The sequence below is a fragment of the Bidens hawaiensis genome, unplaced genomic scaffold, assembly GCF_021521415.1.
Source record: "Bidens hawaiensis isolate Kalapana, Puna unplaced genomic scaffold, B.hawaiensis_p1.1 tig00036348_1, whole genome shotgun sequence".
NCBI classification, from domain to species: Eukaryota; Viridiplantae; Streptophyta; class Magnoliopsida; order Asterales; family Asteraceae; genus Bidens; species Bidens hawaiensis.
This window is the reverse complement of record NW_027496338.1, coordinates 81012-94880: the sequence shown is the minus strand read 5'-3', so window position 1 is coordinate 94880 and position 13869 is coordinate 81012. Positions and strand designations below refer to the sequence as shown.

The window sequence follows — 13869 nt, the reverse complement described above, 5'->3', positions numbered from 1 at the left end:
AGGCTAAGCGGCAAACGTAACATTTGAAGTCCCACACATCGAACCGGTTAATATTTGGAATAGCGAGTCACTGTTGAGTAGTACTACTGGGTTTGACAAACCCCACCCGACGCTAAGCTCAACTGGAGGTTGAGTGGGTGTAATTTTGGCTAACACTTACCATGGTCTGGGTTGACCTGGTGACGGGCACTTGATAAACAGTCAGCTTCGGTCGCGAACCACTTAGCGATACTTGTTGTATAGATTAGCTACCTATCGATATATAATTTGACATAACACTATCTGGTAATGCAAAACACTTAAACGTTGTAACGTGGTTACACAACACTTAAACGTCGTAACGGGGTTACGCAACACTTAAACGTCGTAACGAGGTTACGCAACACTTAAACGTCGTAACGTGGTTACGCAAAACACTGAATCGTCGTAACGAGGTTACGCAAAACGCTAAACGATTTATCTTATTTAACTTGTGAACTCACCAACCTTGTGTTGACACTTTTAGTATGTTATTCTCAGGTAGCCGAGGCGGGCGCGCGGTTTAGGAGCATGCATTAATTGAAACCATCTTTATTCTGCAAACTTAATTTTTAACCGTTACATTTGGTTTTAAGTCGTCCTGCGTGACGCAACTTTTGAATTAAGGTTTTACGCTTCCGCACTTATTTACATTTAAACGTTTTTCTTTGGTTTGATTATAACTAATGATTCCGATCCTGCCAGTTCACACCCTCTGACGGTAAAACTCCGTTAGTGGATTTTGAGGGTGTGACAATATATATATATATACACACACACGTCTAGCACCAATAAGGTGCCGCCAAGCGGCCCAATGGGCCCTTGCGGCAGCAAAACTCTTATTTGTTACGATACCGAAACTATAGCAAAAAGGTTAGTAAAACCCGGGCGTTGCGATGATGTGTCAGTAAAACCGGGATGTTGGTAAAACCCGATGTTGAGGCGGTGAGTGAACGCAAATTCGGTCAGTTTCGGTTACCTTCATTACGGTACTGGAACTAAAACAAAAGGGTCGATAAACACGTGCGATTGGTAAAAACCAAGCGATAACAAAAGGGTTGGTAAACCCGTGCGGTTGGTAAAAGCCGAGTGTTGTCGGTCCTAGATGGAGTGTCGACCCAAATTCGGTGGGTATCCATTACATTTGTTATGATATTGAAACGGAAAACAAAAAGAGAAAAATGGCATGAACCAATAGCATTTCATCACTCGGCCCAATCGTAACTAATGCAGCACCAAACTTGTAATTTATACTAAACTAGTGTTGTATCCCGCGCGTTGCGCAGGGCAGCACGTAAAACACCAGCATTGTAACCAGGGAAAATTTGAGCGATACAACGACTATTTGACGTGAATTCGGCCAGTGTTGTTATGTTCGTTATGGTAGTGACATTGTTGGTAAAACTTAAGGAATAAAATCCAAAAAATAAGTTATTCAAATAACATATTAAAAAATAAAATATTTAAATTGACGATTATTTGATCGGTAAGATCGGACTAGTAAAACCCAAGCGTCGTTGGTCCCGGGCATTTAGGTGGTAACTCAACACGAATTCGGTGGGTTTCGGTTATGGTACCGGTGCCAAAAAAGACATAAAATTGAGGTAGATCATTGGAATGGCGTCAGACGGCATTGGTAAAACTTGAACGTTTTCGGACCTTGCATTGAGACGTTGAGTTTACGCGAATTTGGCCAGAAATCCGTCACGTTTGCTACAGCACTTAAATTAAAAATAAAAAAACACAATTAGCATCCGGTCAGCTTCCTTTATGTTCGTTAAGATACTGAAACTAAAAAACAAACAACAAAATAAATAAATCAATAAGGTGTCGCCAAATGACACAATGATGACTTAGCGTCACCAAACTTCTTAATTATATCTATTAGATAATAGATAATAGTATAAATTTGTATTATAACAATATAAAATTAATAAGATAGTGCTAACCAAGAAAGAGGAAACATGTAACAAACGTCAAAAACTAATGCATAAACATAAAATCTGCAAACATCCCACGATCTTCACGACATATCCATCTTCCCATGTTCCACAACTATTTTGGTCAACACATTTAACCTGCTACACGTGACACGTGAACAAATTAAGGTAAAGGCAGGAGGAACTAATTAAGCCTCATGGATGACAATAGCGTTTCTCACACACCAATAATGACTTGCAAACTTGCACGTGAAGCACTTAAAGATCATATCATATTGTAATTCTCTATCACAAACATTGCATTGCCCATCATAATTCGTCCCTTGTACAAAGGTGACAGGGTGCGGGTGTTCTTCGGTCTTATATCTTCCTCCAAACTTAACATTGAAATATCTAAAGATAGATTCCTCGAACCACAAATATGCAGAGCGATCACATTGATGTTTTACAGGGGCGCAAGCAGTGTGCATAGACGACGCACACATGCTGCAATGATAGAACCACCAGTTCGGGTTTAATTCATCCTCACAAATCTCACAAAAGTATTCGCCACTATGGTTCTCAGCTGGATAGTATCTCAGATTGAGTGCATGTTTATCGTACTTGTGCTTAATCGTTCGAGGTAATAACAAAGCACACTTCGTATGCAGATAGAAATCACAAGTGGGACAATGGAATCCCGTAGAATCTATCGACCACGGACATGCCTTACAATCTGTATGTGGTGAAGCTTTAAATCTTAGGAGGAGATGATTAGGGTGAGCGTCATGTGTGATTACATCAGGTATGAAGCCACAATTTATATCCACGTAATATTTGCAATGCTTGCATCCATATGCGAAACCGTTGCAATATATAAAACAAATTTTACATCTAAACACACCCAAAAACTTTCCTGGGATCTTTGGTAGTAGAACAAGTGTATGCTCTGGATGGCCGTGATAGTCTTGTATTTGAGAGGGTAGCCTAGTGCACCACTCATGAAGAACAAAATCACAATGATGTTGGGAACACTTGTAAAACGGCACGTCGGTGATTGGTCTCACGCATCCATTACATAGTAGTTCCACACTTTTCATGGGATCATGAAGAGGAACTGGCACATTAAGGAGCGTGTCAAAAAGAATCAGCGGGTGTGGATGACAAAACATTTCACCATCAATCTTCCTTTTAATAACTAATTCACCTTTGTTGATCAAATGGTGCATTAGAAGGTTGACACTCTCATCAGGAAATGGACAGCGAATTAGATTAGGATGACCCTCGTCTTTGAAATTTTTGTGAGTTTTGCCCCAACCTAATTAGTGAATCACATATTAAAAGTTAAACTTAAATTGACAAGCGCGATATCTAGTATTAAAAAGAAAAGCATAATTTCTCACCCGCAGGCATCAAGATAGAAGTCATAAATGCCTCTTTCCTTGAAGTCGCACAATCAACATGGACGTAATATCGGCATTTTTCGCATCTGTAATGCCACAAGTAAGAACTGTGTTGTAGTAGGTGAGGATCGAAATCTTTCTCACAAACTCTGCATTTGGGAAAGGAATAGGCAATGGCAAGTAAATGAGAATGACTAAAACTTCCATTTGTAGACTGTTGGATAAGTAATTTGGATGGAAGCAAAGCACAGTCCAAGTGGATCCTGAAACCAAAACAAGTGATACAATGGTAGAAGGTTCCACTATGTTCATTACCACAAGCGTTACAACAACCTAATGTCATCCTACTCGAATAGCGTTGTAGTTGGTGAGGGTGACTTGGGTGCTCCATCTTTTGTTCGGACATAGTAGCACAGATTATGTCCATATAGAAATCACATATGGAACAGTAGTACTTGTAGAACTCTTTTTCTCTCTCAAGTTGGCATATAGCACACTTCCATTTTCTCGCTAGGTTCTTGGACAAGGTAAGATCGTGGTCAGGATGTAATGGGTGGTTTTGTTGGGTTTTAGGAAGTTGCGCACAGAATTTGTGTAGGGAATAGTCACACTCTTTGCAGGAGTAGTAACATATATGAAATGAATAGATCTCTTCCTCACACATCTCGCACTTGACAACATGGGGTCCTTCCACCACGCTATCATCTTTATATTCATCTTCATCTTCATTGTCAGAGTTTTCGTTGTCGTGGTCAGGCTGCAATTGGACCAGGTGTAACAAATGCTCATGACTAAAGTGTTTTCCATTTCACTACTCCAAGAATCTCCTTTTCTTAATCACCACTCTATTTAACCATCATTACAAACAACTTTTGTTAGATCATAAGTATCTATGTTGCATTGTTGTGTGATATAGTCGTATAAGTGTGTGTATGTGGATCATGATGGAAGTGATATAGCAAAATTTACCAAATGAGCCATCATTGTTAGTTTCATCATGGATCAAGTTGTGATAAAAGTTTTCATATTCTTACGGTATAATAAAACATTAAAACAATATGACAAGATGTAAATAAAAAGAGTTACACCAGCACATGATTATTATGTTAGCCCTTGACCACAAAGGAGCTATTTTGGGTGAAGAGCAGGTCGATCGAGTATGTTGCTATTATGATATTCAATGCGAAATAAACAATATGATTGCCGGAATTTTTAAGATTGTCAAATGGTAAATCAAGAATCTGGTTTTGTTTATACCAAATTCCGTTAAAAAAAAAGACGAAAACGCCCTTTTGTAAGACAAAAATGCACTTGAACTAGCTTATTAAAAAGCGGTAATTATAATTATTAAAAAAAAAAAAACTATGGCGGGTCGTTTTACAATGTTTCAGCATGGTTGGGCTATGGTATGTCTAGGTTTGTTTACCACAGTCTTGGTTTTAAAAGGTGTAAGACGCTTCAAAACACTTAAGTCTGCGCTAGGTGAATGCAAGAGCCATATACGAGAATTGTTCAATATTTTCAAAATACTTATGCATTAATGATTTAATGAGATAGCGGGTAGGCGGTTTTGCAACAGCACGTCACACTTAATTGTTATATCTTCTAGGCTCTAGCAATGATACTATAATCACAACAGCTATATTTGTAGTACAACAGAGTGAACCTGCTGGATGCATTTTTATATTTATGGCCATATTAGTATTGCTTACAAAGGCTATATATTGTAGTCTGTATATTGATTGCAATATTTACCAGCAAATGGGTCACATCTACTGATTTTTTAAACTAAACATGTAACTGGACAAAGACATAAAAGCTATAAAATCACTATATATCTTTGCTTACAAACGATTTACGAACAAAACAACATAACATGTCAAGAACTCACATTTGTTTAGAAACAAACTCTACAATGTACATTTTTCTTTATTTCTTCACCTTTTACTTTCAAAAGGTTAAAAAATGGTATGCACGCTAAAAAAAACACAACTTTAACTCTCTGGCACAGGATTCACCTGTTCTTGAGGACTTGGTAATTGGTCGTTTTCCTCGGTTATTGGGTCATTAGCAACCGTATCGAAAGACGGTTATATCGGGATCCACAAAGTATTCGCCTTTTTTGAAGACACAGAAGGCAGTGTGCGACACAACCATGAGTCTGATGGTTTTTTTGGCAGTGGCGGTGGAGCAGGGTTCTCGAAAGACTTAGTATCATAACCTTTCAGTTTCAGGTTACCTTTAACATCATCATCAAACCATTCTGATTCATAATCAAAACCTTTGCACTTACTGGTTTTCATATCATGTTTTGATTCATCAGACTCCAAAGGTTCACTGAAGCTGGATTGAGGTTTTGTACACGATGGCATTGAGTTTTCTTTTGGAGATTCGGCTACATAAACAGTATCGACATAAAGTGTCTTCTCAAATATAGAATCTTGACTGTCTGTTTCTGTAATTTCACTTATCTTCTTCTTATCAGCTAGTAGTTCTCTAAAGCTTGTACCCTTTTTCTTTGAGCTTGAATCACTCTGTTCCGAAACAGTAGATTGAATCGACCCGCTGTGATCAACTGAAATCAACGGTCCTTGCAGACGGTTGTAGAGCTTTGATCCTTCTAAGTTTGCAGGTTCACTGGATTCTATCTTCAAAACATTACTCCATGATCTATGCTTATATTCACCACTCCTTGCAGGCTAAGATAAATAGATTAAAAACATTTGATTAGTATCTATTAGTTAAATTAATAGTTAAATAACCGATTATGTAAGAAAAGATTCTAAGATACCTCACTAACAGTTTCTCTGAAAGAACAACTCGAAGAACAGCTTGCTTGAGTTCTACATGCAGAAAAAATCGGTAATTTGGCCTTAATACACGCTCCATTAGCAGAGCGAAAACGTGGAATTAATCCACAAAACTTAGATGATTTAGGTCCATGTTCACGGTACTCATAATCACTGTCATAATCATCTTCTTCACCATTATGATTATTATCCATATTCACTGATTTCTTCTCTTTAACAGCTATTTTCTTGGGAGTAAGTTGAGGTGCATCAGAAGCCATTGCTCTTGCAGCAGGAAGAAACCGACTCAACATGAAATCCTTCACTTTCAGGTCGGCCCGAATGAGCCCAGACGGCTTCACATCCGACCCAGTTCCACCTAAACCACTTGAACTACAATTATTGAACGATGTTCCGCCTGATGAAGGCGTATCAAGTGCATCTATATACGCTTCACCACTATCATTATTATCTTCTTCAGCATCATTCGGAGAACCAGAACTTTGTTTCTTGGTTGATTTTGAACATTCTGGTTTACTTATCTTATTCCTACGCTTAAACAACCTCGCTGCAGGAACCTTCGGGCTTCCAACGATCTGAATCTGCTTATTGTTTTCACTCTTGGGCCTTCCTGGACTGTGTTCCCACCCGAAAGGAACACTTCCTGACTTCACCTTAGTCTTTGATGTTGATCCACTTTTACAAGATTCTATCGGAGATCTAACCGGAATCTGACTTTCATTCTTTCTGTTTTCAATCTTCCGGGAGGATGAGATCGACGAGAATCGCCTCACCGACAGAAGTGGCCGGTTAATATTCAATCCGTTATTCTCCATTATACAAACAGTTTAATCAAATTTACTGCATCAAAAGACAAGTTCATTATTACATTATTCATTATTATGTTGCCTTGTCAAAGATATAGTCCAATATAGAGATGCAAATCTTAACCAGTTAACCGAACCAAGACAGGAAACCGAAACCAATTATTCAACCGGTACAGTAGAAACCGGTTAGTAGCTGACTGAAACCCATTTTTAGGATCCGGTTTGGACTTTTGAGACAGGAACCTATTTGTAACAGGTTAACCGATTATAAGTCAATACGGTTAATGCTAATAAGGCTAATTTTAATAAGTTAAGGTTAAATTCAATAGCTTATTACTGGTTAACAGGTTAATAACCGAACCGAACCAGTTGACCGTTTGACCAATAACCGGTTAACCAAACAGAAACCAGTATTAACCGCTACAGTAGAAATCGGTTAGTAACCGATTCAAACCAGTTTCTAGGATCCAGTTTGGACTTTTGAGACAGGAACCGATTTGTAACGGGTTAACCAATTATAAGCCAATGCAGTTAATGTCAATAAGGCAAATTTTAATAAGTTAAGGTTAAATTCAATAGCTTATTACTGGTTAACAGGTTAATAACCGAAGCGAACTGGTTGACCGCTTGACCAACAATCGGTTAACTAAACAGTATTAGCCGGTACAGTAGAAACCAGTTAGTAACCGATTAAAAACCGAAACCAGTTAACCGAACATAAAAAATCTATACAAGTAATGTTAATAAGGCTAATTTCAATAGGTTATTACCAGTTAACCGGCTAATAAACGTATCTAACCGAACTGGTTGACCATTGGTTAATCTCTAATTTATGAGTTGAATCGTTTCTTGTATCAATTCTTTTGCTAATTTAGAGTTTGAAGCAGTGAAACCCTAATTATCCGTGATCATAAACCCTAATTAGTAATTACATTCAATTCCAAACATTCTAACCACAAATTACTTGAAATTAACAGAAACAAGACTTAATAACCGATCAAATAATATAAGTTATGCATTACAGATCATAATAAACGAAGTAATTAGGGTTTGATCGAAGCGTTACCGTAAAATTGTGAAGATCTTGAGTCAAGAACTGGTGTGTGTGTGTGGTGGAATGAAGAGAGAATGAATTGAATTGAATTGAATGTATATGTGTTGGTTGTTTGCAGTGATTGAGTGTGTGTGATTATATGCAGAATGTGTTGGTTGAAGAAGAAGATGATATTATTATTATTATTATTATTATTATGAGCATGAATATGTTCAGGCTTTATTTAAAACAAGTGAGTGTGTGTGTGCAGTTGGAGTTCCCGCCTTAATATAGGTAAATTTGAAAAAATATAAAAAGAAAAAAAAAACATTGTGTAATTTAATAAATAATTACAAAAATGTATTGATAACTATATATATATTTTTTATTTTATTTTTATTTTTTAAAAAGCCATATATATTAAAAAAAACAAAGAGTAACCAATTACAAAAGGCAGGTAGCCTGAAAAAGGGAAAAGCTAAACAACAAAGATTATAAAAAGAAATTAGCGAAATGAAACTGACACCACTTCTCCCGGTCGAGACTAATACTTTTGTTCCTTTGTTTGACTCATAAGAAAGACATCGATTTGATTTCATAAGAAAAGTTACTGGCCCAGAAACAGAATGATCAGTTGAAGTGTTGAACTTTACATCCGGCCGCCCAAAGAGACAGCGAGTCTCCTTTTATGTTTTACAAACAACAAAATCTTTATCTACCGATTAATCCGTTACAAAATGTTAATACTCACCACATTTCTACTTACCTACAAGCACAGACTATTCTTCATTGTCAAAAGTCAGACAAAAATGTCGATTCTAACATGCTCACCGCAACACAGATTCCTTTACAAACGAACGACCATCCACACTGCAACAGAAAATGTCGAAACAAGTATTATCGGTTATATTAGCAAAGAATAAGGTTCTATAAACTATTTAGAATGAGTAACTCACTTGTATTCAAGATGAATATTAATGCACCGAAAGTTATCTAAGCATTGTGTTATTGTAACACCGCTGTCAATAACATGATCCTGCTCCACATCTATCGGATCATAGGAGTACACCATCGTCTGTCAAAATTTAAAAAAAAAAAATTAGTAATCAGTACAAAAAACAGTGAATAAACCAAGTGGCCATTTTGGCCCGTTTACTTATGAATGGGCCGATTTGTCGCATACACCTGTTGCCAATGCGTAGGAGGATCCTCGGGTGCAGTAGAAAGTACAAGTACATCATCAGGATTGGCTTGTTTCCTCCGATAACTACCAGAAGGCTTTGTTTCGGCTGACTCCTCAACAGTTATAAGCGCTCGGGTCCACCAAACTTAACATCAAACCGAAATGCAAACCCATGGAAAGGAGCTGAAATAAAATAATATTAATATTCAAACAACTGCCAAATTAAGTTATCACAATATAAACAAAGGACTTTACCTCCAATCATAGATTGAAACTTAAAGTTTGATGTCACTGATTCTGCTTCTTTTTCTGTGACTGTATAACAATCCACATGCTTTACCTGGTTCCACCAAAATCAAAATTTATAATATATGAAAATAATATTAGTTTCTAGAATTGAAAATAGGTACCAAATGAGGCCATGTAAGAACATTTTCTCCACTGATTGTCTCTACAGATGGCACCTCGAACGCACAACGTTTTGCTACTTGCATTATTGGAGACACTGCAATATATATGAAATTATTAATATTACACATACATGAGGTTGGTAAGTTAAACTCAGATTTATCTTTTTAACTCACTGTCAATCCCATAGACATTCCGCCAGAAATCAACACTTTCTGCATATCGATCGGGATTTGTAACAGGGGCCATGTATAGCTGCAGAAATGCAAGTAAAAAGTATTAAAATTTATAAAAGATCAGCTTAATCATATTGTTTAAAAGCTATAAATGTTGACAATAATGTAGAAATTAGGTGAACTATACAATTGCATTTGAAGGAAGAATAAGGCCGCCAGGTTTTAACCAGCGGTCTCTGGCAACAATAACACTCCTAAGCATGCTCTACAATACAAAAAATGGAAAGTATAAAAGAAATAATAGATAAAAAAATATGATTAATAACTTGGGAAATGAATAATAAATAAACAATCACCTCATAGAAAAGCATATAACCCATCCACTCAGAAACCATAACATCAACCTTTTCATCAATTTGAACGTGCTGCATTAAGAGAATATGATATCAAAATTTGGATGACAAAAAAATTTAAAAACTTATAATCACAATTTATGTGCCTCCATACGTTCTTGTAAAACAACGATTATGTCAGAGAGATTATTTGCCTTGACAATTTCCTTTGCCTATTTCAATATTTGAATATAGATAAGACTAAAATATGATGGAAACGTCATTAACAGCATGATACAAACTGCTAGAAGTGGCAAGACATACATGATTCGCTATATCACTGGCATCCACTGCATAAACCTGGTAAAAATATAGTCAATGCAGAAAAAAGTTTATAAGTTACAATATTTCTTGCCATAAAATTTATAAAAGCTCCTGAAGAATTTAATCATTTCAAATATAATCACTCGTCAAAAAACTTACTCGTCTTGCTCCTGCTTGAGCACAAAATATTGAGAGGATGCCTGTACCACAGCCAACATCTAAAACAACCTATAATACAAGCAATTAAAATAAACATAATATATTAAAATGGGCAAACAAAAGAAGCTGAAATGACCTTAATATCACTGTTAAAATGCAAACAATAGTCAAGACTGCTCTCACATCCATAATATTATGGTTTACCAAAATGTTAAATAATTATATTATGCATGTGCTTTCTTCAATGTAACATGAGCACAAGAGAGCATCATGTTATCCTACAATCTGATAAGTTCTTTAATTAAATATTTCAAACTATTAATAGAAATTCAATATTAAAACTGATCAAGGCTCTAAAACTATAAAAACTTGAGTATTTTCTTACTTTGCCTTCAATAAGACTCTGATGATGTATAATAGCATTCCTGTAAGCTTCTGTCCTCACATGATCCTGCAGAATGAAATTAATTAGACATGCAGAATGCAGTGTAAAGAATCCAACATTATGCCAAACTGCTACAACTACAAGTACAAAATGCAGAAATTGTGTAATCTAGAATTATTTATTGGTTAAAAAGTCATAACTCAAAGTATATCCTCTACAATTATACATAGCCAGATTTGATCAAGCAACTGTCACAAGTCACAACATGCTGAAATCTTCATACCTAATGCAAGAAGCAGAACCAAAACTATATAGTTCTATGCATCTTTGTTAATACACACATGGTTACAAATTCAGTGCCAAGAAACCAACACTATGACAAAAACACTGGAGAAAATTATATATTGCTTGAAAAGTCATACCTGAAATTGTACAGTCTACAGCTATGCATAACCAAATTTAATCAAAGAAACTTGTTGATACTCTTAATAGATCATATAATTTTACTCATTATTGATAATATACCCATTATTTATATGACAACAAAACTATGAACATGTGATACAAATTTTTAGAAACATAATTTTTTACTGGACACTATGGTTTCAATGCCAACAAGTTGTTATCTGAAATCACAAATCAATTACCAGAACATTTTATGAACCCTAAACACGAACTTTGACTGCTATGTGGCGAGAAACGAGATAGGGATACCAAAAGCATAAGATTAACAACGAATTGCAGAAGTACCTTGATCATCTCTTCATGTACAAAACAAGAATCTAAGATCATATACTTATTATTGATAATTTGATAGTGCATACATGGTTACACATCCTAATTACATTCATTATTATAATGACAACAAAACTATGAACATGTAATACAAATTATCTAACAGTTGAGGTTATACTTGGCAGAATAAAGAGCCGTTACAAGGATCCTTAACTGTTAGATGCATACATTTTTTTATTTTTACAGGACACTAAATTGCACCAATACATTCATCATGATTTCAGTGACAACAAGCTGTTATCTAAAATCACAAATCCTCCACATAGCAGAAATTTTATGAACCCAAAACACGAACTTTGACCGCTATGTGAAGCAACAGAAAGAACACCGATTAATCATAAAAGAAATCAATAATGCAGGCAGATAAATCACAGAAAAAACTTCTACTCACTGTACACCAATAATATTTTGATACTCTTACTAGAACATATACTTCTACTCATTATTATTATTACACACATTGTTACACATTCTAGATACACTAACTTACAATAAACCACAACAATAACATAATAATAATAATAATAATTATTGTTACACATTCTAGATACTCTTACTAGAACATATACTTCTACTCATTATTATTATTACACACATCGTTAAATCAGTTTATTATAATAATAATAATAATAATAATAAACTTACGTGTTGACGTTGATCCTTGACCTTCCATGGCGTTCGGATTCGAGTTACGTGTAAACGGTTAGTAACTAACTGACTGACTAACTGCTTTGGTGTGTAGGTGTAACTGACTAATGGTGGTGGGACCAGTTGATATATGAGGTGTGATATGATGTGATATAAACTGATTTAACGGAAATTGTAACGGAAAGATATGGTGACAGAACGAAATGAAATGGAATAAACGTATGGAGAAAACCATAACAACGAGCGTGCGGTGGAGTGGTAAGGAGTCAATGGCCCATGTTTAATTCATGCCTCAAACATTTAGTTTCAGGGTTCCAGTTTAGTATTGGTACACTCATTTATCGTTAGACCTGAGATATATATTAGAACTTTCGTTTACTATAGGCTATTTTTTGATCAGTGTCAATCACTGTCGCGTAACTGCCAGTTATAAAGGCATTGGTTGGGAATAATCTGAAGTTCAGTAAGAGTTGTATGTAATTAGATGGGATTCACTAGGGTGATGGTGAGATGTTGGATGAGTAGGTAGTGTTTACTAATTAGATCATTAAATTGAACAAGTTTTAACTCATTGCATTGTCGTGCATTCGAATGAGTGTTCACGGAAGCTGGAATTAAGTAAGGGTTCACCGGATGAAATGGAATAGACGTACCGAGAAAATTACTGTTGTTGTTGTCGTTGTCGTAATAATGGAACGGTTGAGTTTTCTTTTAACTGAAAATCGTAAATTACGGTTTTGTTCGGTTCAGCTTATACGGTTTTGTAAAAATCGCTAGTCGCTAGTCTGGCAATTGGGTGGAGATTGACGATTAATCGGTATTTATCAGGACTAATAGGGATCAACCAGGATTAATCCACATTTGATCAGGATTAAGGCTATCAGGTATTGATGCCGGATTGCCGCTAAGGAGCTGGCCTGGCAAACACCACCCCGGGCTAGTTGGTGCCGCCCGGCGATGAGAATTTTATGGAAAATTCACCACCCCAAAATGTCGCTAGGATTCTTCCTTGCAGTCTTACACAATTATTCAATAGTTTTTTGTTGAAATTTTTAGAAAAATAATAGAGGAAGAAGAATATAGAGACGGGCAGTATATAATTTTAGGTTATTATTTTTTTTCGAATAAACAGGTATGGAGATGAATAGATGATGGCTGCGTTTATGAAGGGGATGATGATTAAACCTTTTTTTTTTGTTTTTTTTTTCATAATTGGGCTTCTTTTTTTTTTCAGAATTGGGCTTATATCCAGTTATTAGTTTCAACCATTAACCACTAAAATTCGGTTATGAAAGACATTGTGTTTAACTGATAAATGTGATTTATTTTTAATTTTAGTTATATTAAATTAATTTTAGTAATATAAATATTATTATTTTATTAGTAGTAGAAATATTATTATTTTATTTGGAAAGTGATGAATTGGTAAATTGGTGTCAATTTCCATGATATTGTAGAAGAAAATGAAAT

The 13869-nt window shown here is 35.6% G+C and overlaps 1 protein-coding gene and 1 pseudogene across 1 annotated transcript; both read right to left on the bottom strand.

Moving 5' to 3' along the window:
* Nucleotides 1-2146: 2146 nt before the first annotated feature.
* On the bottom strand, nt 2147-3365 carry LOC143588377 (uncharacterized). Its single transcript, XM_077069396.1, has 2 exons — nt 3341-3365; nt 2147-3255 (listed from the first exon to the last, which is right to left on the bottom strand). Exons 1-2 carry the CDS (start codon nt 3363-3365, stop codon nt 2147-2149), a joined length of 1134 nt encoding a protein of 377 aa, XP_076925511.1.
* Nucleotides 3366-8816: 5451 nt separating this feature from the next.
* LOC143588376 (putative protein arginine N-methyltransferase 6) lies at nt 8817-11748 on the bottom strand (annotated as a pseudogene).
* Between the last annotated feature and the right edge of the window lie 2121 nt (nt 11749-13869).

What these genes read in the sequence shown, in the direction of transcription:
- LOC143588377 (XM_077069396.1), bottom strand. Translation starts at nt 3,365, where the DNA reads ATGACTTCTATCTTGATGCCTGCGG. An exon ending in TTCTATCTTGATGCCTGCGG is followed by an intron (nt 3,256 to 3,340) that starts GTGAGAAATTAT and finishes TTCACTAATTAG; the next exon opens with GTTGGGGCAAAACTCACAAA.